Source organism: Phoxinus phoxinus (genome assembly GCF_949152265.1).
Source record: "Phoxinus phoxinus genome assembly, chromosome: 3".
NCBI lineage: Eukaryota > Metazoa > Chordata > Actinopteri > Cypriniformes > Leuciscidae > Phoxinus > Phoxinus phoxinus.
The window spans coordinates 24,788,736-24,810,425 of NC_136878.1; the positions used below are offsets into that span (position 1 = coordinate 24,788,736).

The 21,690-nt window shown below is 36.4% G+C and overlaps 1 protein-coding gene across 11 annotated transcripts in view; it reads left to right on the plus strand.

The window, feature by feature from the left end:
* bmp2k (BMP2 inducible kinase) overlaps positions 1-21,690 on the plus strand; it is a 43,440-nt gene that overhangs the window by 16,672 nt on the left and 5,078 nt on the right. For 2 of the 11 annotated variants that reach the window (XM_079606659.1, XM_079606660.1), the window contains exons 2-15: positions 1,002-1,120; positions 1,203-1,308; positions 1,974-2,116; positions 3,518-3,639; positions 8,460-8,541; positions 9,411-9,543; positions 10,115-10,218; positions 10,996-11,075; positions 11,165-11,313; positions 11,421-11,611; positions 14,467-14,595; positions 15,625-15,776; positions 18,057-18,214; positions 18,440-18,559. In XM_079606659.1, coding sequence (XP_079462785.1) covers positions 1,002-1,120; positions 1,203-1,308; positions 1,974-2,116; positions 3,518-3,639; positions 8,460-8,541; positions 9,411-9,543; positions 10,115-10,218; positions 10,996-11,075; positions 11,165-11,313; positions 11,421-11,611; positions 14,467-14,595; positions 15,625-15,776; positions 18,057-18,214; positions 18,440-18,559 — 1,788 coding nt within the window. Of the gene's footprint in view, positions 1-1,001; positions 1,121-1,202; positions 1,309-1,973; positions 2,117-3,517; positions 3,640-8,459; positions 8,542-9,410; positions 9,544-10,114; positions 10,219-10,995; positions 11,076-11,164; positions 11,329-11,420; positions 11,612-14,466; positions 14,596-15,624; positions 15,777-18,056; positions 18,215-18,439; positions 18,560-21,690 lie in introns of all 11 variants that reach the window. The other 9 variants (XM_079606656.1, XM_079606653.1, XM_079606657.1 and 6 more) reach the window with 5 other exon arrangements.

Genomic DNA, 21,690 nt, shown 5'->3' on the forward strand with positions numbered 1-21,690 from the left:
GCCACACACACCATCTCTCCAAAACCCCACCCTCCAAACCAAAGACATTTCAGCATTCAGTCATTTCCAAAGGCATTTCAGCAGTTTATTGTTTTGTTTTAATTTATTCCTTATTTATAAAATTGATGAACAATAAGGTTGTGCCGATAGACGATGATATTGTGTATTGACGACAGCCAGAGATATCGTCAACTTGCCTTAGCTATCAGCGATATGAAGAGGATTTGGCATTTCCAATTAATGTATTAAATTAGACAAAGGGGAGCTGGAGCGCTGCTGGTATCCCCCCTTGTATCCTCTGGTGCTCTTGGAAGGGTTAAATGTTCATAAAAAAAGAATTGGAAAAAAAATCCAAGTCCAGGCACTAAGTAGGATGCAAAAGTTAAAAAGCCTTTATTTATTTTTTTGTGGGCTAAAAAGCATTAAAACACCAACGCGTATTGGCCCACTGGCCTTCATCAGGGTGTATTAAATGTAAATATTAAATGTATTATTATTCCTTTTTCTTATTATTTGGCTATGATTATTATTAAATTAATATTATTCATTTTCATCGCCGCATAACTGACACTCTGCTAGAAGAATAAAAGCTAGACTAGCTTACTCATTGAACATTTTTTAAAAACCTTTAAAACGCTGACAATAGGACAATTTTGCTGTATCGCACAACATTATTAAACAATTTTCATGCAGTAAATTGTTTCCCTTGAGATTAATAAAGTAGGCTAATGTTGTAACTTTTATAAAAAAATGTATCATGTATCAGCATAGCGTATTATATTTTGATAATTTACGAAAAAGTCTACATTTTATCTAATGTCGGAATCCCCCTGAAATTCCTCTTTGAATTCCTTTGTTGGGAAACTTCTTTTATGTGATTTGAACTGCTATGTGAACTGCTTAATGTCTATTACTGGTCAAACTGCTTGTTAAGAGGTGTTGAGATCGCTGACCAGATAAACATCTGAACTAATTTTCTGTATGCGTGTTCATGTATCCAGGAGGTTTTTCCATGGTGTTTTTGGCCCGCACGCACAGTGGAGTAAGATGTGCCCTGAAAAGGATGTACGTGAACAATATCCATGATCTGAACATCTTTAAGCGGGAGATCACAATCATGGTGAGTCAAGCCACGATAGGTTTTTGGGTGAGTACATCAGTACATCACATGTATAAAATATTTTTTTCTTATGTCCCCACAGAAAGAGTTGTCGGGCCACAAGAACATTGTGCGGTATCTGGACTCAACCACCAATGCAGTGGGAGACAGTGTATGGGAGGTTCTGATTCTGATGGAGTATTGCAAGGGTAATACAGCTTTGATGCAAACAAAACTATGGTCTAAACATTATGCAATCTAAAGTTAACCCTGTGTGTCCTTGTGTGATTTAAATTTCCTGAAATACAAGTTCATACTTGCATCACAGTACATCTAGACACTGTTGTTTGACTTTCATTATAATCTTAAAGTGAAATACCTTTACAAAGGGAATAACTTGAAGAGCGCAACTGTAAATATGAACAAATAAATGCATGTTTAAATTTGTTTACCTTTTCAGATTTTTACATCCTGTTTTAGAGGCATCTGTTTTAGAGAACTGTTAACAGAACTGAACGTCCTGACATTTCTGGTATTTCTGAATAAGAGCCAGTTCTTGGTTCCCAAATTGATGTTCTAATCTAGAAGAGTATAACTGTTTTCTGCAGGCAACTGAAATTGGATAACAAATCCATTGTTGCTATTGTTAACAAAAATTAAAACTACAAAAAAAAAAAAGTTGATTGAAATAAAACGTTAATGGAAAACTTAAACTAAAATGACAAAATCACATAACAAAATGACTCTAAAATGAAAAAAAAAAGCAAATTAAACAATTTAATAAATACTCTAATAGTATAAATAATTCTAAAATAACACTGAACAAATCTGGATTTAATGGATTTTGTTGACTGAATTATTGTGTGCCATCTAGCTGGTCAGGTGGTGAAGCAGATGAACCAACGGCTGAGCGTAGGATTCACTGAAGAGGAGGTGCTCAACATATTCTGTGATGCCTGTGAAGCTGTTGCCAGACTCCACCAGTGTAAAACTCCAATCATCCACAGAGACCTGAAGGTACAGCACAGAAACTGCTTTTGTAAGACAACTACAGGATATTTCTAAGCAGTTCCAGATGGATATAAATTATTTGCATACAGTTCATTCGCAGCTATTTAAATAAGTTCACTGCAGGTGTAAAGCTGTAGACACAAGCACTGACGTGTCTGCACTTTCATCTATGTGACTTCATAAATCTTGAATGGCAAGTATAAGGCACTCTGGCTGATCACTGATTCTCTTTTGTCTGGGTGTGTTTGACTAGCTGAAAGGGTAAATTTAGGACACTCCATCCTTACCAGTTTAGGGAACCATGTCCTGACGATACCAGTTCAACACAGTGATACCAGACATGATCTTCCAAACCAATTACTCTGCTCACAATCATTATTAGTGGCAAGCATTAGTTAAACCCAGGCAAAGACTATACTGTGTCTGTGAAAAACAGCAGTGCTTGAAAGAAACAAGTCCGCCCTTTTGGCAGAAAAGTGTGGGAACAGGCCAATGGTGCCATTCAAACGAACACTTTTTCCCACCAGTCAAAAATAATTGGGAAATTATTGAACACTGAAGTGGAAGAAATGCGTTTGTCATGCAGGGCTGTTGTTTTTCATGTAACATAAGGGGATGAGGACCACTGCTGGTCAAGCTCCAAAAAAGACTAAGTACTATAAGAATAGTCCATTCAAGACATGATTTGTATGATAAACTTAGGATGTTGTTTTTGTTCATTAAGGCCTGGTTTCACAGACAGGGCTTAGATTAAGCCAGGATTAGGCCTTAGTAGCTTTTGTAGACGTGCCTTAGAAAACAACATTACCGGTGTGCATCTTAAGAAAAAAACATTTTAAGATATGTCAGTACAAGTTGCTTTCAGTTAAAATGACTCAATAATGCATTTTAGTCTGGATTTAGGATTAAGGCTTGTCTTCAAAACCGGGGGATATTTTTTATTTTTTTGCAGTATAACAGTGTTGATAAACAAAAATATAAGGCAGCATCTCATGATTTTCCACTCCAAGAAGCATTTGTTCACGGAGTACGTTCTCAAGATGTTCAAAATGAAGTAGTTGCAACCTCCTTACTACTTCTTTTTGTGTATTTGAACACTGTCTTGATTCAATTTGAACATTTGGGTGGTGTAAGTAGCCACATGATTCGAGTTGTTTAATTAAAGATTGTTCCTTTAAAAGCTGGCAAAAAGTAATTGACGTGTTGAATATTGGTTTGCAGAATATGCGAAGAAATGTTATTGTGCTTAAAAAACATCAGTACCAAAATGAACACTATAGGACTTTTTTGGACATGACCTAAATATTCTTCTTCCTCTCTTGCACTTGTCTCTTGACTGTCGGGATTTACAGTAAACCTATTGGACCTATTAACAAAGATGACTAACAAATGTGTGTGTGTTCACAGGTAGAAAACCTCCTCTTAAATGACCAGGGAAACTACGTCTTGTGTGATTTTGGCAGTGCCACACACAAAGTTTTGCTTCCACATAAAGATGGTATAGCTGCTGTGGAGGATGAGATCAAGAAGTAAGACTTTTTACAGTACAGTGAAGAGTTCTGAATTAGTGTGATTTACAACTAGTACTTTCCTCTTTCTTTCTTTTTTGGAGTATTGGAGAATATTTTGTTTGGTATGTGTTTTTTTACTTGCACTGAATTTGGGAAAACATCAAGCTTGAGGACATTATTATTATTATTATTACACAGCTCTCTGGACAACTTGATTCTGATTGGTCATTCTGCAGTCATATATTTTGTTTGGTCATTCTGCAGTCATATATTTTGTTTGATTAAACCCTCGCCTGTATATTTATTTATTTATTTATTTATTTAGAAAAGGGACAGTGTACATTAATTAACATTCATAAATGTAAATGTACCCAAATTAGCCCGAAGGCTAGTTTTCATTGGTAGTCCCTTTGCCAGGTGTTATTAGGCTCTAAGCTAGAAGAAAGGGTTAAACATTACAACAATATACTACAACAATCATAAAACTGGAACTTGTAAACATCTCTGTAAAATACAATTAAACGTATTATACAATAATAATAAAAAAAACTATATATATACACACACAATAAAAAATATACAGTATATATTGTTATGAGTTAAATATGACTGATTAGGTCTATAATAAAATTAATAATAAGATTAATAATAATAATAGGGGAGCAACATTAATGTTCACATTGTTGGTTATGAAGAAGCCATTTCTTAAGATTAAGCTTAAAAGAGTTAAGTGATGAACACTCTCTAATTGAGTGAGGAACAATATTCCACTGATGTGAAGCTCTATATGAGAAAACCGCTTGACCAAACGAGGTTTTCCTACGTGGAATAATACAATCCGCTCTAATTGCACCTCTTGTAATTCTGTTTTCAATAGATTTAAATTGAATAAAAACAGCCAGAGGAGTAGGAGCCAAACCATGCATAATCTTATAAACTAAACAGACATTTTTAAATTGTATTAGATTTTCCCAGTTAAACAAGTTATACTTATTTAAAATGTGACAATGATGAAAACTGAATTGTTTTTTATCTAAAATTTTAAGGGCTTGTTTGTATAGTGATTCTAATGGTTTTAGGACTTTCAGATGAGTATTTGACCAGCTTGTCAAACAATATGTGACATGAGAAAGAATCATAGAATGGAAATATATCTTTGCTGCCTCATTTGATAAACAATTTCTAATGAACCTAAAATTAACCAAGTTAAATTTAATCTTTTTGCAAACTTTTTTTATGTGGGTATTAAAACCAAGACAGGAGTCTAGATGTACCCCTAGATATTTACATTCTGAAACAACCTGTATTCTTTCTCCTGAAATAAAAATGTCCTGCTTTGTATCGGGCCTACGTCCTTTAGAAAAGATCATACAAACTGTTTTTGACACATTTAACCTCAGAAAACTCTGATTGAGCCAGGATGTAACTTTTACCATGATGTCTGTCAAATTTTTTGCAACCTCTTCTGCATTTTTACCATGTGTAAAAATGACTGTATCGTCAGCGTACATTAAGATATTACATTGTTCACACTGCTTGGGCAAATCATTAATATACATGCTAAAAAGAATTGGGCCCAGTATGGACCCTTGTGGAACACCAGTTGTTAGACCTAAAAAATTTGATTTAAAATTATCAATTTTTACTAATTGGGAACGGGAAGAAAGATAAGATCTGATTAAGTTTACAAAATGTATAGAAAAATTAAAATCATACAGTTTATGCAAAAGGTTATTATGGTTTAGAGTATCAAATGCTTTCTGTAAATCAAGAAATACAGCCCCTACCACTCCACCTTTATCCATTAATGCTTTTACCTTTTCTGTAAAGTAACATATTGCAGTTTCTGTTGAGTGATTTGCCCTAAAACCAAATTGCATCGGATGTAGTTGGAATGAACTGTTATTAAGATGATCAATAATTTGTTTGGCCACTAGTTTTTCAAAAACCTTTGATATTGTAGGTAGGACACTGATGGGCCTATAATTACAAGGTAAGCGAGTGTCACCTCCCTTAAAAATGGGAGCCACAACCGCTGGTTTCCAAGAACTAGGGAATATTCCTTGATCTAATGAACTGTTAATGATATGTGTTAGAGGGTTGATTATTGAGGAACTAATTTGTTTCAGCAAGAGTGTGTCCATACCATAAATATCCATAGCCCTTGAGGACCTCAGAGATATGACCACTCTTTCAACCTCTAACTTAGTTACTGGTCTTAATACCAAAGCTGTGTCACTAGCATTAATTGTTCGTAAATAAGGTTGTTGTACCGTAAAACTTTGGGCTATTTTATCCACTGACTCAACAAAATAGTGATTAAGGGCCTGTGCCACATCAATCGGGCTTTGTAGAAGTGTATTATTAATCTTTAATTCAATTAGACTTGTTTTAATATTATTTTGACCAGTCAATTTTTTTATCTGTCTCCATATTATTTTTGAGTTACCATAAGCGTTTTCGATAATTTTGATAAAAAAATCTGCCTTTGCTTTCCTTAATGCTCTCACTACCTTATTTCTTAACATTACAAATTTAATTCTGATTGATATTAATTTACTACTATGCCAGTTTCATGTTATCAATGTCCAGTGTTGGCGGTTACATGTATTACGTAATTATTGATTACTTTTCATCCAACTGCTAAACTAGTATCTATTAAAGGGGTCATGACATGAGAAACCAAATTTGCCTTGATCTTTTGGTATATAAGAGGTCTTTGTACCATTAAAACGTCCTGCAAGTTTCATAGCTTAAGACGTCCTCCCCATTATAAACGAATCATTTATTTAATCAAGCTCTAAATACAGCTCGTTCTGGATCCATGGTAAGAAGTGACGTCACGGTACGAAGTGACGTACCAGCGTTTGCATAATGACCGCCTCCAGCAGAAGACAGTTACGCTTTAAGCGCAAGGCAACTACGCTCATTTCGTATCGTTGTCGCGCCCGCGCGCTGCGCGCCTCACAAGTGTTCAGTCGACGGACAGCGATTGAGTCTGTGTACAGGGAGATTACGATGCCACGCAGATGTGCTGTTCATGGCTGTGGACAAACAACATCTTTGAATACGCTGCGAAGGATCCAGTCGTCAGGGAAAAATGGATGCACTTTATTTTTTGCGGACGTCTCAGTCACGGCAGTGTTAGTTTAAGCGTTTGTTCTGTACATTTGAAGGATGACTGTTTTGAGCTTTGCCAGAAAACTGTTGCTCAAGGATAAGTCCGTGCCGACTATTCTGGGCTCAACATCGACGACGCAAACTGTAAGTAATGTGTTTAAAACTTTAAACTACTTTTTAAATACGCTGAAAGATCCAGTCGTCAGGGAAAAATGGATGCACTTTATTTTTTTGCGGACGTCCCAGTCACGGCAGTGTTAGTTTAAGCGTTTGTTCTATACATTTAAGGATGACTGTTTTGAGGAAAAAATCCCAATATGATGCTTGGCTTTGCCAGAAAACTGTTGCTCAAAGATAAGTCCGTGCCGACTATTCTGGGCTCAACAACGACGACGCAAACTTACTTTTTACCATGGCTAATATAAACACATTTGTATAAGAGAATCTTGAAAATATGTCGCCTTTCTAGTAGGCCTACATGTGATTAGTTAAACAATGTTAAACTGTTAGCAAATTAAGCTATAGGATATGCAACAATAATCCGTTTTCAAGTGTCTCGGGTTAATTTTTCTTTATTAATTCAAAATAGTTTCACTTTCCATGTGGACACGAGCTGATCCAGTCTTCGTTGTTGTGGTGATGGTTCATTTTCCTCTGATTCCGGCTCAAACATAATAAGGTTTTATCATTGCAAGAGCCATCGCTTCGCATGCATCACCCGCTATTAAACAGTTGCGCCGAATCCGCAAATGTTCTGGCTGGGGGCGTTAATAATTGATGCATAGGCACTGACGTTAGCCAATCATAACAGTGGGCGTTAACACTGAACTCTTAAAGGGGAAACACCCCCCAAACAGACTGTTTGAATCAGAGGATGAGAAACAGGGTGGGAAAATGTAATAAATCACTACATTTTAAAAGTTTTTTGTAAAAAAAACTATAGTAATACTATAATTGCACCTAAGGGAACATAATAATAAAATAAAAAAAACCATGTCATGACCCCTTTAAAGTAATGTTAATTGTTATTTTTACACCATAAGATCAGAGTTACTGTTTAAGTGATATTACTTTATAGTTAATTTAATGACAAATTAAATTGAATCCCTTCCCTGTACAGAAATGGGGTATTGTACAAGCGATTGTACACTACCGTTTAAAATTTTGGGGTTGGTAAGAACTTTTTATAAGAGGTCTCTTATGCTCACCAAGGCTGCATTTTATTCTTTAATACAGTTAAAACTGTAATATTTTGAAATATTACAATTTAAAATAACAGGTTATTTTTATATATTTTAAAATGTAAATTATTTCTGTGACAGCAAAGCTGAATTTTCAGCCTCCAGTGTTTAGTGTCACATGATCCTTTAGAAATTATTCTAGTATGTTGATTTGGCACTCAAGAAACATTTCTAATTATCAATATTGAAATGAGTTTAAAAAAAATATTTTAAAAACTGACCGTCTGTGTGAGAGTTAATGAGTGTGTCCCTTTCTAGAGAGTGTCACGCTTATGCATATTGTAGTGGACAAAATAACAGAATGGGAGAGTGGTAGATTTGCTCTGTCTCGAAGCTTGTATGTGCAGTAAATTTGCATTTTGTCCATGTAATATAAAGGAATTTTAAGCTTGTCTAGATGTCATTTCTTGTTACTTGTTCTGGTGCCAGGAAGTTAGTGCTTTTTAAACCTTCCAGTTTTCATTATTCTCTGCTTAGGTACACGACTCTGTCATACCGCGCCCCTGAGATGATTAACTTGTACCAAGGGAAAGCCATCACCACAAAGGCTGATATATGGGTAGGCACTGGACACACACACTCACACTCTCTCTCCCTGACCGCCACCCAGTCATTCTCTTTCATTCCCTCCCATGTCAATCTCCAACACAGAAACAAGCTGGAGAGCTGGTTTGGTCAGACTGACACAGCACACACAGATGAGAAACTGCTTCCCTCCATAAATGAGGGCTCTCAGGGGTGTGCTTTACAGCTATTCTTCAAATCCTGGCTTTGTTTCAAAGTTGATCCTTTCTTTTGCGTCATGAAACATTTAGGCATGTATCAAAGGTGCACTGGTGTAGAAATGAGTAGATTTTCAATGAGTAGATGAAGTTATACTGTAACAAGATGCAGTCAGACATATTTTAGACCTGTTTACTAGAGGAGTGGTGTTATGTGCATGTGGGCTGATGGAAAGCAGTAAAGAAAAGAGTTTCCAGTGTTGTAAAGACAGGAATGAGGGCCTCATGAAGGCAAACTTCCTCTTTAACTTGACATGCTGTAAAAGGGTAAATAGCTTAGCCTTATTTCACAGCTCTTCCTTCCAAACAAATGCTGGACTGAATAGAAAAGAAAGGGCCAGTTCCCATGAAGCTCCGTCAGTGGAAAGCTCACATTGTGATAAATTTCACCAGTGCAGATGGTAGCAGTTCATGGTCATCGAGTCAGGACTTGCTTGGGTAGGAAGAGGAAATGTATGACAATACTTCCTGCCCATTTGTTCCGTCTGAAAATAGAATATATATTTTTTAATTCATCCTGTACGAAACAGAGCAGCCATTATAAGTGTTGTCACAGTGCAGTATTTAATTATTAGAGCAGTGAAACCTGATGTATTGAATGTCTTTGTGTGGAATTATAGTTTCTTGTTTTCTCTCTCTTTCCCAGGCGCTTGGATGCTTGTTGTACAAGCTGTGTTTCTTCACACTTCCATTTGGGGAGAGTCAAGTTGCCATATGTGACGGAACCTTTGCTGTTCCGGACGGTTCAAAATTCTCCTCTAAGTTGCACTGTTTAATAAGTAAGCAGCTTTCAAATATTCCCAAGAGATTTGAAATGATTTTGTGTAAGATGCTTTAAACTGGGTGTGTGTACACAGGCCGTGGTGGAGTTCTGAAATTAAGTTAAACAATAACTCCACCCCCTGGTATTATTGAGGTACTGCACACTTGTGGCAGCTCCTCTTGACTTAATTCCCCCGAAAATTTTAATTCCGTAATTTCCCAACTGGGAGGTCGTAATTTTAGGTCATTCCAAACTTGTATGACTTTCTTGAAACATAAAGGAAGATATATATATATATTAGAAAGGTTCCCATTCTTTGGCATATGATTGGGCTGGTTAGAATATTTGAGTATCTGATTGTTTATCTATTTCTATATAAAGGGGTAGTTCATCTAAAAATTACAATTCTGTTAACATTTTCCAGGCACTGTGAAAGTATTATAAGTGTTGATATGCTGTTTTCCATTTGATATGAATGACTGAATTTAGGTTTTTGGGTCTGTTCCTGAACTTGCATTTAGATTGAAATTGAATATAAGCACCCTCATCTGATAAATGATAACGGCCATTTTCTTTCATTCACACAGGATACATGTTAGAGCCTGATCAAGAAAAGAGACCTGACATCTATCAAGTTTCTCACTCTGCCTTTCGGTTATCTGGAAAGGAGTGTCCAGTGCCAAATCTTTTTGTAAGTTACTCACACATAAGCCTTGTTCAGACTGTTCGATTTTTGTGCATATCCGACTGTAATCAAATTCTATTTAGCTAGTGTGAACTGCAGAAAAATTACATGAAATAAAATTTTTAAAAATCCCTTCTAAGGTACAATCATGTGTTTTGAAATCCTATTCAAATCACATGTCCGACTGCTCAGATTTCAGAGGCTTTTTAATGCTTTCTCGTGCCACATAAAATGTAAACATGTCAGGTGTTGTTGTAGGAAACATGCTGAAAGTAGTTGCTGAAACAAGGTTGTGTTGGGAAGTGCAGGTTGAGCAGAAAATTGCAGTATATTGCTAGTCAGCCTGGTCTACACAACTCTTTGAATTGAGACCAGCGGAGATGGCAGCAGTGAATAAAGCTGCACATTCCAGCCTCCTACGAGATCGCATGTTGACATAAGGCAACTTCTCTACTGCAAACTGTATTGTTGTTTTTTGGCATTGACACATCTACACAACATCATTGCCATGGAGACCAATACATATATTCTAAAAAATCAAAGAGCACCACGACAAATGCACGAATCAGATCTGAACAGTTGCGATACACAGTAAGGATAATCAATCATTTAGATCACATTCTAATCGAATACATGAATATGGACAGACAGTGTGAGTGTAGCCATAGATTATGGGAAGTTAATTGTTAACTTCCCATTTAATTGAATTAATAGTTATAATTGTTATTCACCTAGTATGATTCAGAATTATAATTCAGAGGTTTTTCTTTTTCTGCCACACAGAACTCTCCCCTTCCCACCTCATTGCCGGATCCACTTACTGCTAGTGATATTGCTGCTAAGAAGAGCCTGACAAAAGCCAGGTAACATATTAGAGCTTTGTGTGTTGCTTTCAGATGATTTGAATTCAACAAACCATTTAAGTATCATGTTTTCATTTCTTTTTCATTAGAATAACAGATTCAGTTGGACCAACAGAAACATCAATCGCACCCAGGCAAAGGCCCAAAGCTGCAAATACTAATGTTTTGCCCTTGTCCAGCTCTGTAACTCCTGTGAAAATGACTGTATCCTCAGATACGGTTGGCAATGGCCAGAAAGGTGAACAATATACCGGTAATCCATGTTTTCTTATATGGTCTGTTTTTTTTTTTTCTTCCTCTGGAGAAATAAGCTTGGACTGTATACGGTATGTGTGTCTGTCTCAGCTCCTGGAAATGGGCAGCAGTCGGCGGCGCAGATGCCGAGTAACAGTCAACAGAACAGAGTGTTACAGCAACTGCAGCCTGGTGACCTTCGACTACAACAGCTACATCATCAACAGCAACAGCAGCAGCAACAGCACAATATCCACCACCAACAGCAGGTCACTGCGCAGCAGCTGCAGTACATGCAACAGGTAATGAGTGCCTCAGGAGGTCAAGTCCAGTGTTCAGGAAGGGTCTTTGTAGATATGTTTAAACCAATTTCCTGCAGATCTTTAAAAATGACTATTTAGGCACAAGCGCAGATTCCAGGGTTCATATCTGCATCAGATGCATATGTTTTATTTTTATTGACCGAGTTAATTGTTGAAAATCCCAGTGGCATAAATCGTTTTTGTGTGTTGTGACCTTCTATGACAGTCAGTTGGTTCTTTTTTGGATTAAACATTGTGGTCTTCTGATGAGCACATGACTACTTTGTTTACACATGATAAACCACCAAGAATATGGTGGGAACAGTTTACGTTCGGCAACTTTTGTTGTCTGATAAACATTACACTTTTTTTTTTTTTTTAAGGAATGACTTCCTAGTTTGAGAACATTAAAATTGATTGGTATTACATCCAGAAACGGCTCGAATCTGTGATCTATAATATACTCTGTAAATCCACAATAATACATTTGTCAGTATTGTCTCTAGCGTGTGTGTTTTTAATTTGACTATCAATGCACAACTGCTGGTTCTCTGGTTAATCATGCGTTTCTCTACGTCACAATGAAACGAGTAGATATTTTCATCCGTATTGTGACGTACATACGATAAATGGATTATCAAGAAAAAATAATGTAGGGTGGGGATTGGTTCTATCCTTGGTTTTTTGATTGGATGAAAGCTTACAGTCGATTGTAGGAAATGGGCAGGGTTAAAGTCAGTTAAAATATTGGAGTAGTCCGGCATATGTTACCAGATAGAAGTCTTTTGTTTCACTGGAACAAGAAGTTATGACATTTGATGTATAATTACAAAAACAAACAAAAAAAGGCATGGATGAATTAAATTGTTTGTTCACCCAAATTTTTTAAATTCTGTCAGTAATTACTCACCCTCATGTTGTCCCCACCCTGTAAGACTTTTGTTCATCTTCGGAACACAAATTAAGGTATTTTTGATACCTTATCAAAATAATTATAACCCATAAAGTTTTTAAAGACATCGTTAAAATAGTCCAAATGACTACAGTGGCTCAACCTTAAAGGAATACCGGTAGTTCACTTTAAAATTAAAATTCTGTCATCATATACTCACCCTTAATGTTGTTTCAAACCTGTATGAGTTTCTTTCCTCTGCTGAACACAAAGGAAGTTATTTAGAAGAATCTCAGTAACCAAACAGTTTCTGGGTCCCATTGACTTCCATAGTAGGAAAATAATATACTATGGAAGTCAATGGGACTTCCATGGGAATAGAAGGCATGAGAATGATGTATTGGGGGAATCCCTAGTTCTACTGCACAGCGCCGTGATAAAAAGTTAAGGAAACTAAACAACCGAGAGAAATATGTCTACTACCTCAGATTTAATGTTTGATCTGTACGTCAGCATCGGGGAATAACGTTATAATCTCGTTCACTGTAGAGAAAGCTGCTTACATGTACAAGAAACCATGAAGACTTTAATGTAAACACATCTTTTGTCTCTTTATCAGCTTTTCCATAACTACTAATGGCCCTGATAATCATCACAAATACTGACCGCTTGCTCCATTTCTGTAAATCAGTTTTTATGAATGAATGACTCTTACCCGCTGCTCTAGTCTTCGTCAACAGCCGCTTGCACCCCCTGCTGGTGAGGTCGACTACCAGCAGATGGAGATTATGAATCAGCAATCTATTGATATTCCTGCAGTTCCTGGATGTGCTATGTTGAATTTGCTGTCGAATTTGAACCACTGAATTTATGGAAGCGAACTGTAAAGCGAAATAAAATGGACCGAAAATTGCCTGTCAAATATTATAGGTTGAATTTTTACATTTTGGAAGTGAAATCTGAAAGGTGAATATGGATTATTGAATTTTTAATAATGAAAATGTGTGTGAAATGTTTTGAATTGAAATATTCACAGCTTAAATATACAATCATGTTGAATTTCAGCCCATAAAATGCAAGCCCTAAAAATACAATGCATTAAAATGCAGGCAGGGTTAATGCAATACATATTTTTTGTTTCAAAAACATTTGTCATTATTTTACTTCCATACACATTCCTTTTTCTCTAGTGATGTACCACAAATATTTTTTTTTCCCCATGTTTCTACTGCATAGAGGGGCAAGTTTTATTAAAATCACATCTTCCCAGCAGTGAATTGCACCTTTTACGTCCACGTGAACTGGAAGTTGCAACTGACTATTTTAGGAGTGTGAGATATTTCCAGTTGAAATAGAATATTGAATAGAAGGCAGGGTTTATTTTCACGCACTTCCTCTCCATCTCTTGCTCATTCAGATGGAGCGGAGGGGAGTTAAAGATATTCTACCCAAGCTGTCAAACTCGCGTCATCAAAATAGGGAACGCCATTCTAGAGCGGAAGCAAATTTTCAGATTTTGATGAAAGATTACCATGACAAAAAAAATGTCTGTGTATTGACTTGCATGGGTCAATTGTTCACAAGACTAATAATGTGCGCTAACAAAGTACATTGTGTCAAATTTGATTTCATGCTGAATATTTTTAATTAATCCGTTCTTTCTTATTCACTGCAAAATGCTGTTTAAAGGAAACATTTGCATATTGAATCACTCTCTGCCAGTCTAGTGCTCATTCCAATGGCAAAGAAATTGGCAGTGTTGTGATCACTCGGTGTTAAATGTCCTGTTGTCTCGAGTTCAAGCCTGCTGCCCTGAATTTTAAATGTATGATGTTATAGGTTTGTACCATTTGATGGTATAAACCCTATGATAGCACTGTGTTATTGAACATATTGATAAGCATAAATTAAACTCCCACGCTCATCACGACTGTCCACTGACATCTCTCTTTCTCTTTGGCAGTATCATCAGGCCATGCAACAGAGTCTTCAGATGCAGCAGCAGCAGCATATGCTTCAGCAGCAGATGATGATGCAGCAGCAGCCCATATATCAATCCCAGCAGCAACAGCAGGCTCACTACACTGCCCTGGTGAGACGGAAACACCCGCAACATTAGTGGCAGGGCCATTTATTCGCTTTTTAATGAGGAATTTTGCCAGATTTTAAATAGATGCTGTTTTAATATAGGAGAGATTTATATATAAATTAATGTCATGAAGGAATGTAAACTGCATTGAGCTTTTTAAATGTAAATTTATCCACTATGCGTATGTCAGTAGGTTATGTTGTATATTGCATTTAATAAATTTTCTTAGAAGTCTGAAATTAGACTGTCTTTGCCTTACTCATTTGGCCCCACTCACTCACTGAAGCGGTGCCAAACTGTTTCTCCATCCAAGTGAATGTTGCCCAATCATAACCGTCAATAATTTCTTTGAATTGCATTTACGCTAAAAGAGGAAATGTTGCTAACTGACTTTCGCTAAATACATAATGTTAAGGCGGAGCAATTTTTAGCTCATTTTCCACCGAATGGTTACCATCTGTTTAATTTCAGATGCAATCTGCTCCATGCAAAACCATCAGGGGATTGAATGGTGTGGTGAAATCGACCGATTCTCTGTGTTAAATTGTAACATATGAGGCAATTACACTGTAGGGAAATTCAAAGGCCTCTGTGGCGCTCTTTCTGTCTGTTTCTCTTTTCCTGTGTCCTCATGGTCATTTTGTATGGAGAAAGCACACTTATATATTAAGTGGAAAGTTAAGTGATGATGAACAGCCATTATCACAAAATATCCAGGATTACCAGGTCTTGAATTACCATAAAGTCTTATTTTTTCCGATAATGCATATTGTGTCCTGTTTATTAAACAACTACTTGCCAAATAAATCAATGAACGTGAAATCGATTCGAGTTACAGTTTATCTTAAAGCTTACTCAAGGATTGTCCATTGGAACAATTAACCTAGCAACACAACAAATTCTGCAATATTATAACTTCACTTCACAATATACAAGGGACATGAAAGTAGAAGTTCTGAGCACTAGCACACAACAGCAGGCCTATGTGCCGTAGGTTAGTTTGACTAAGTTCTTTTGCCTGTCTTCTTACAGATGCATCAGTACCAGCAGGCCTTTGTTCAGCAGCAGCAGTGTGCTCCAGTCCAGCAGTTGCCCTATATCTCCCCACTGGAGTTCCAGGCCCCGCTGAGCTCCTATAACCCTGCTGTACCTTCTCCAGTAGAGACCCCCTTCACTAACATCAGGCAAGCACCTTGGAAATTATTACTGATGTAGATTTTTGTCTTAGTTCACCATAGATCACGTCCTTTCATAGATTGGGTTGAGTATCGAGGTACCAAAATGCCAAAAATGTGGGATTCAATAAGACGCGCATTTTGATTTCTCTTATCAATTCCTTTGTATGCATTTTAATGTGACTTTATACCATCCAAGCACAAGAAGACCCGTGCAGCGTTTTTTCTCTGCTGTATACACATCCAAAGTCGGCTCTCTTCCGTATCTTTTTGCACTTGAACGGACAAATACACTCAAATATGTCAAAATATCCTCAAAACACAGTCGGTTATGTCATAAGTGAACGTAAAAAGATGACAAAGAACGTATGTGTAACCGTATACTGGATTAAAATGACAGCAGTCAATATAATAATATTAATAAAACAAAAGACAAAGAAATTCCGCGCTCTGTTCTTGACTGAATATATTTTGTAACTATATTTGTAATGTATATTTTATTTATAAAGTGTAGTGTTATTTTACATTTGATTACAGTTTCTGTACCTGAATACCTGAAAATCTTAACACTTTTAATTGTATTCAAATTTCTTTTTGTTCTTTTTAAATTTATATTAGTTAGGCTAGGTTTTGCTATGGTATTTTTAAACCATAGGCAAAAGTTCCTTGTGTAAGTGTTATTTAGCCTGTTGAATTTTGTGTATGGTATTCAGCGAAAATCAAATGTTTTGCAATAAGAATAAACGCGAATGATATCGGTTTTATTTTTCCTTTTTGGAAAAGGCATAATAATGTACATCCAGCATATTTTATTAGGTCTTTAAACGCAAAGCTTCCACAAAGAAAGCAGTTGCTAGCAAGAGACAAGTTCAAACTAGACCGACGTTTAAGGGATACGGTACAGTCATACCACTTATTACACAGCATTTCGCCGCATAATTATGGGGATAAGAGATTTTGATTTGAGATGAAACCGTTTTAAAATCGTACCTGTTCGTTATCTTATAAACGAACCGCAAACATAACAATAGTCGCAAAATGGCAGCAGCTGCTTTGTATGAAACGAGAGCGCGAGTCCATGATACTGGATACCATAATTAAATAACTGTACACAAAATATTGATTTGACTGAGTTTTAAAATTGTATTAGCTTACCAAACGTAAAACTTCCACAAAGAAAAAAACGTCCCTAGCAAGCGTATAACGTTAGCGCTGCTGACTTCAGTAACCTGGATGAGCTCGTGTTATCTGTTTTCAGCGGTTGTTATTCTTTTTCTTTTGTTGTCTGTGTGTGTGTGTGTTTATATATATATATATATATATATATATTTATATATTTATATATTTATTTATTTATTTATTAACGGCGTCTATTTTTTTTATCGCGAGATTAATGCCTAGCAACTTTCTAGTTTTTTTCACATGCTTTTGCAACAACTAGTAACGTTATTAAAACTACAACACCATACCGGATCTAGCTAGACCAGAAACTAAACAACAGGCACACCGCACACACTTGTTTGGGCTTGCGAACCGGCCAAAGAGTGGACGAGAAGCGCAGCGCCGAGCCGCGTCTAGGACAACTCCTATCGCACATCGTACGCGCACTTTCTCAGTTTACGGCCAGCAATAAAAACGCTGAATGGCGCTGCCGGTGTGTGTACACTCAAAGAGAATAATGTGTTCGAATTTTAAATACGAGGCACTGCGCTTCTCGTCCGGTGTGCGACCCCCTTTAACGTTACGCTTTGAGTGGATGAATGATGAGCGCGAGACGCCGAAATGGATGCCAATAAGATTCTGAATGGAAAGTTTACTTTTAAAAAGTTGCCAAATGGTTCAATTGACAAGACCAAAAGTGATCTGTGTGTTTTGTCGTTGTGAACTGAGCTATCATCGCAGCACGTCCAGTCTGAAATGCCACTTGATGGCCAAGCACACACACAGCTGATGCATTACGTCAATATCAGTAACGTTACCTCATCAGTATTTCTTTCACCCTTTTATTGATGGACAGTGTTACATTGTGTGAAAGATTATTTGCTCCAAGTGAGAATGTTAGTGTGAAATTGAACACAGTCCATGTTGATAAGAGCATTAAAATGAGAAAAAATAATGGGGCAAAAAGAAATCAAGAGACATTTAGAATAGATAAAAATGTGCGATTAATCGCGAGTTAACTGTGACATTAATGCGATTAAATATTTTAATAGTTTGACAGCCTATATATATAGACCCATTTGAGTACAACTATTTAAATGTCTGGCATTTTTCCTTTTTCTGTTGTAGTAGAAACCCAGTGTCCACTGTGGAGGTCCTGAGCCCTTCTCCTCAGACTGTCAATAACCCTCCTGATATGTCTGGATGGAACCCATTTGGAGAAGACAATTTCTCCAAACTCACAGAAGAGGAGCTTCTCGATCGAGAGTTTGACCTTCTAAGAGCAAGCAAGTGACTCTGTGTGTCTTTTTGTAGATCATGAGCATTTTAAATGAAGCAGTGGCTTTCAATGCAGTTCTCTCCATCTCTCTTTCTTTGAGTCCGTTTTAGAATTGCATCCATAGATCTATCCTCTCCTAGTATTCTACACCCTCTCCAGCAGAGGGCATACACATCCTGCTTTATTGCTACATTAACACTTTCTGTGTGTCTGCTACCGTTGTTCCCCACAGAAAAGCCAGTAGAGCGATCTGTCAGCGTGGAGGCCAGCAGCATAGACAGACAGCAGCCGGTACTGCAGCCCTCACTCCCTGAGGATCCGTTTGGCTCTGTGCCGTTCCTGGCCAACGCAGGCAAGTTCTAGCAGCCGGCTCAAAAAGGACCCTCACCAAAGCTCCCTGTTTAACGTCCTCCTCCTCTCTCCTCATATCTGTGCTCCCCTATTCCTGCTCTTCCCGAACCTCTTTCTGTCTCTCTGCTCGCTGGATGTGGCGCCTCTACAACACATATCACTGTCACATCTGGAGGCGGGAGACAAACAGAATCAATGTTACCATTTATTCCTTTAACCACTTTAAATCTATACAGTACATTTAGACAGTTACAAGCTTGTCATTTCAACAAACTTAGAAAACTGTTTTTGATTCTATTTCTCACTGTTCATAAGATAAGAATTTAATAAGACACTATATATCTGGTACATGCATAGATTTAGATATTATATATAGATAAGACAGGCTGGAAATAGTCAATAGTAAAATGCAAGCATAGAAATAGAGAGATTTTGCAGACTATAAAATAATGCAAATAATACATTTGAAACTATAAGAGATAAGAAATATAGATTTGCATGATACGGTGGTTTAAGTGGTTTTTTTTCTTCTAGGGATTTATTTATACTTCTCACAACCACAGCTTTTTATGCTTGTTGCTGATGCCATGTATGTTTTTTTTGTTTTTCTTATTTGTAGTTTTTTTTTTTTTTTAAAGCTTTAACTTTTGTTTGTCTGTGCACTTGCAATATTATAGTTGTACATTTGTGCTATGCTCTTCACATCTGCTTCTTTTTTTATCATTTTAATAGATTTAGTTTTAATAGTTTGGGCTAACTCTTATATAGTGGTGCAGTTTTACTACAGTATGTATGTGCAAGTCTAATCTCACACTGTCTAATCTATCAGTGTGGATTGTACTCTAGACTTTATTTGCTTTGTCAGTTTAGATTATTTTTTTTCTCTCTCAGGACCCACATTTTATGTTAATATTTTTATATTGAACAGAGCAGAAAGTTGTTTTCCTTTAGTTAAGAAAAGAAAATGTATGAGTTTAAGGGAATTCTTTATTTTTTCCCCACAAAATTTTGGAGTTTAGGCATCAGGTTGGCATGATAGAATACATTTTCAGATTCTTGAGCAACCTAATTTTCCACTTACTAGACTTTTCTTCAGATCAGTTAGCTATATTATGTGCTTGATAGCAACTAACAGTGAGTGCCAAAAGTTCTCAGGTACAATTTCTATGGACCTCAGACCATAGAAAATTTCCAGCTATCCTCATATTCACTTTGTTTGCTTGTACAAATGCCAATTTTTCATGGATTTGAACACAAGTCTCTCTCTTCCAGTGTTAAGAGTTGGCTTCATATTCCTCATTGAGACTTATTTTTCCTTTCTGTAATTTACTGTGAAGATACTTTAAGTTGCCAATTTAGGGAACATTGGCAGGTTAACTTGAGGGAGGTTAGCCGAATAATCAGAAACTGTTGCATCTACAAAAGCATCTAAGAGTTGGCAGCCCTTTTTTTTTTTTTTCATTCTTTTGCATAATGTGATGTCTTATTATTATGTAGCCTATGCTAGAACTCTTTTCTGGTCGCAGATGTCTTTGTGATTTAGAAAACGCTATGTCTAATAATGTAAGCCTTTTTACATGTTAGCACTGGTAACCACACCACAGACATATCACGTGCCATTTGTTGCTGTCTCACTCACGTTGGCAGCATTGAGCCTTAATTAATGGCAAATGTCATGTATTTCTTTGTCAGCACATATTGGTACTTTTTCAATGCATTTAGTAATAGTTTACATAAGGGCTTACCATAATGTTTACTGAACTTTTGTTTTCCCAACGGTAAGTTGACCATAAAGTTTAGCGAATCCGTGTGCTGGATTCCTAATTTGATGTTCTCATTCATCTCATCACCCACTCAAGTTACTTTGCTTTATCACAACATTTTTGGTAACTTTTTTTTTTTTTTTTAAGTTTAATGTGTTTGTTACCATTTTGTATTAGATAAAGACAGCCATTTTTAGAGACATCTTGATTGAGTGGGATATTGGTGGACAGTTAAAACGGACTTGTAAACTTGTATTAAAAGTATTGAGCCATATTGTAAACTATTGAGCGAGTGCAAGCAGAACATCTGTTGAGAATGACTAAATCCACTTGCATATTGGAGTTGTAGGATACTGTTGTTTTTAGTATTCCTTATTAGTTTTGTTGACGCTAATACAAAAAGTTTCTCCTATAACAGCTTTCAATTCATGCCTTATGTTGCCCCAGAAATCATGGTACAGGTGTCCGAGCCGTGTAACACACTGTTTGTTTTCTTGCATATGTTCCTACTAAAGTTCATAGCCCCACCATTCCTCAGTGACCTCTCATCTGTACATACTTGCATACATACAGCATCAGTTGCATAAGCTGTTAATGTTCAGTTGACAAACTGATGTAAATACTCATGTATCATAATGTGTGTTTCTTTATACAATGCTAATTATAAATAAAGCTTATTTAAAAGCAATGTTACATTTGTTGATTTTTGTTATAGAAGCTCTTATCAGGAGCATTTGACTAATGCTTTGAGTATAAGAAGTTCTGATGTCTTCCACCTTTATACCACTAGAGCAAGATGTTCTTCCTTTTATATAATAGCATGGCTGTCTTTGTCTAACACTTTTATTCTAAACTGAATAACATTGGTCTATTTCATTTTTTACTTTGGAAAAGCATAATGTTAAGACCTTTTTCATATTCAAATGTGATATATAAGGGATAAAGATAGTGCTACTCATTTAATGAAGTAACTTCAACATGCCTTGTCACTGACCTCTTTTTGTGGGGGGGTCAACAGTATCTCCAGCAAATCACAGGGTTTTAATTTCAATTTTAATGCTAACATTAAATGTACATTTAATGTACATAATGTACATTTAATTATATATAATTTAAAGTTCCCTGTAGTCAATAATTATATCCCTTAAAACATCTTTGATCCCCAAAATGACATAGTTAAATGTTTTTTTCCTGTGAAAAAAAAGTTTAAAATAGATTAAAACTCTACACTATTGCTTCATTTATTATGCACGTTACATTAATATGCAAATGAGCCCCGCCTCCACTTACTCATACAGGCTAGTCTATAAAATCGATGTATCAGAATGGTAATGCGTTTTGTGTATCGCTCTCTACAACGTCTAACTCA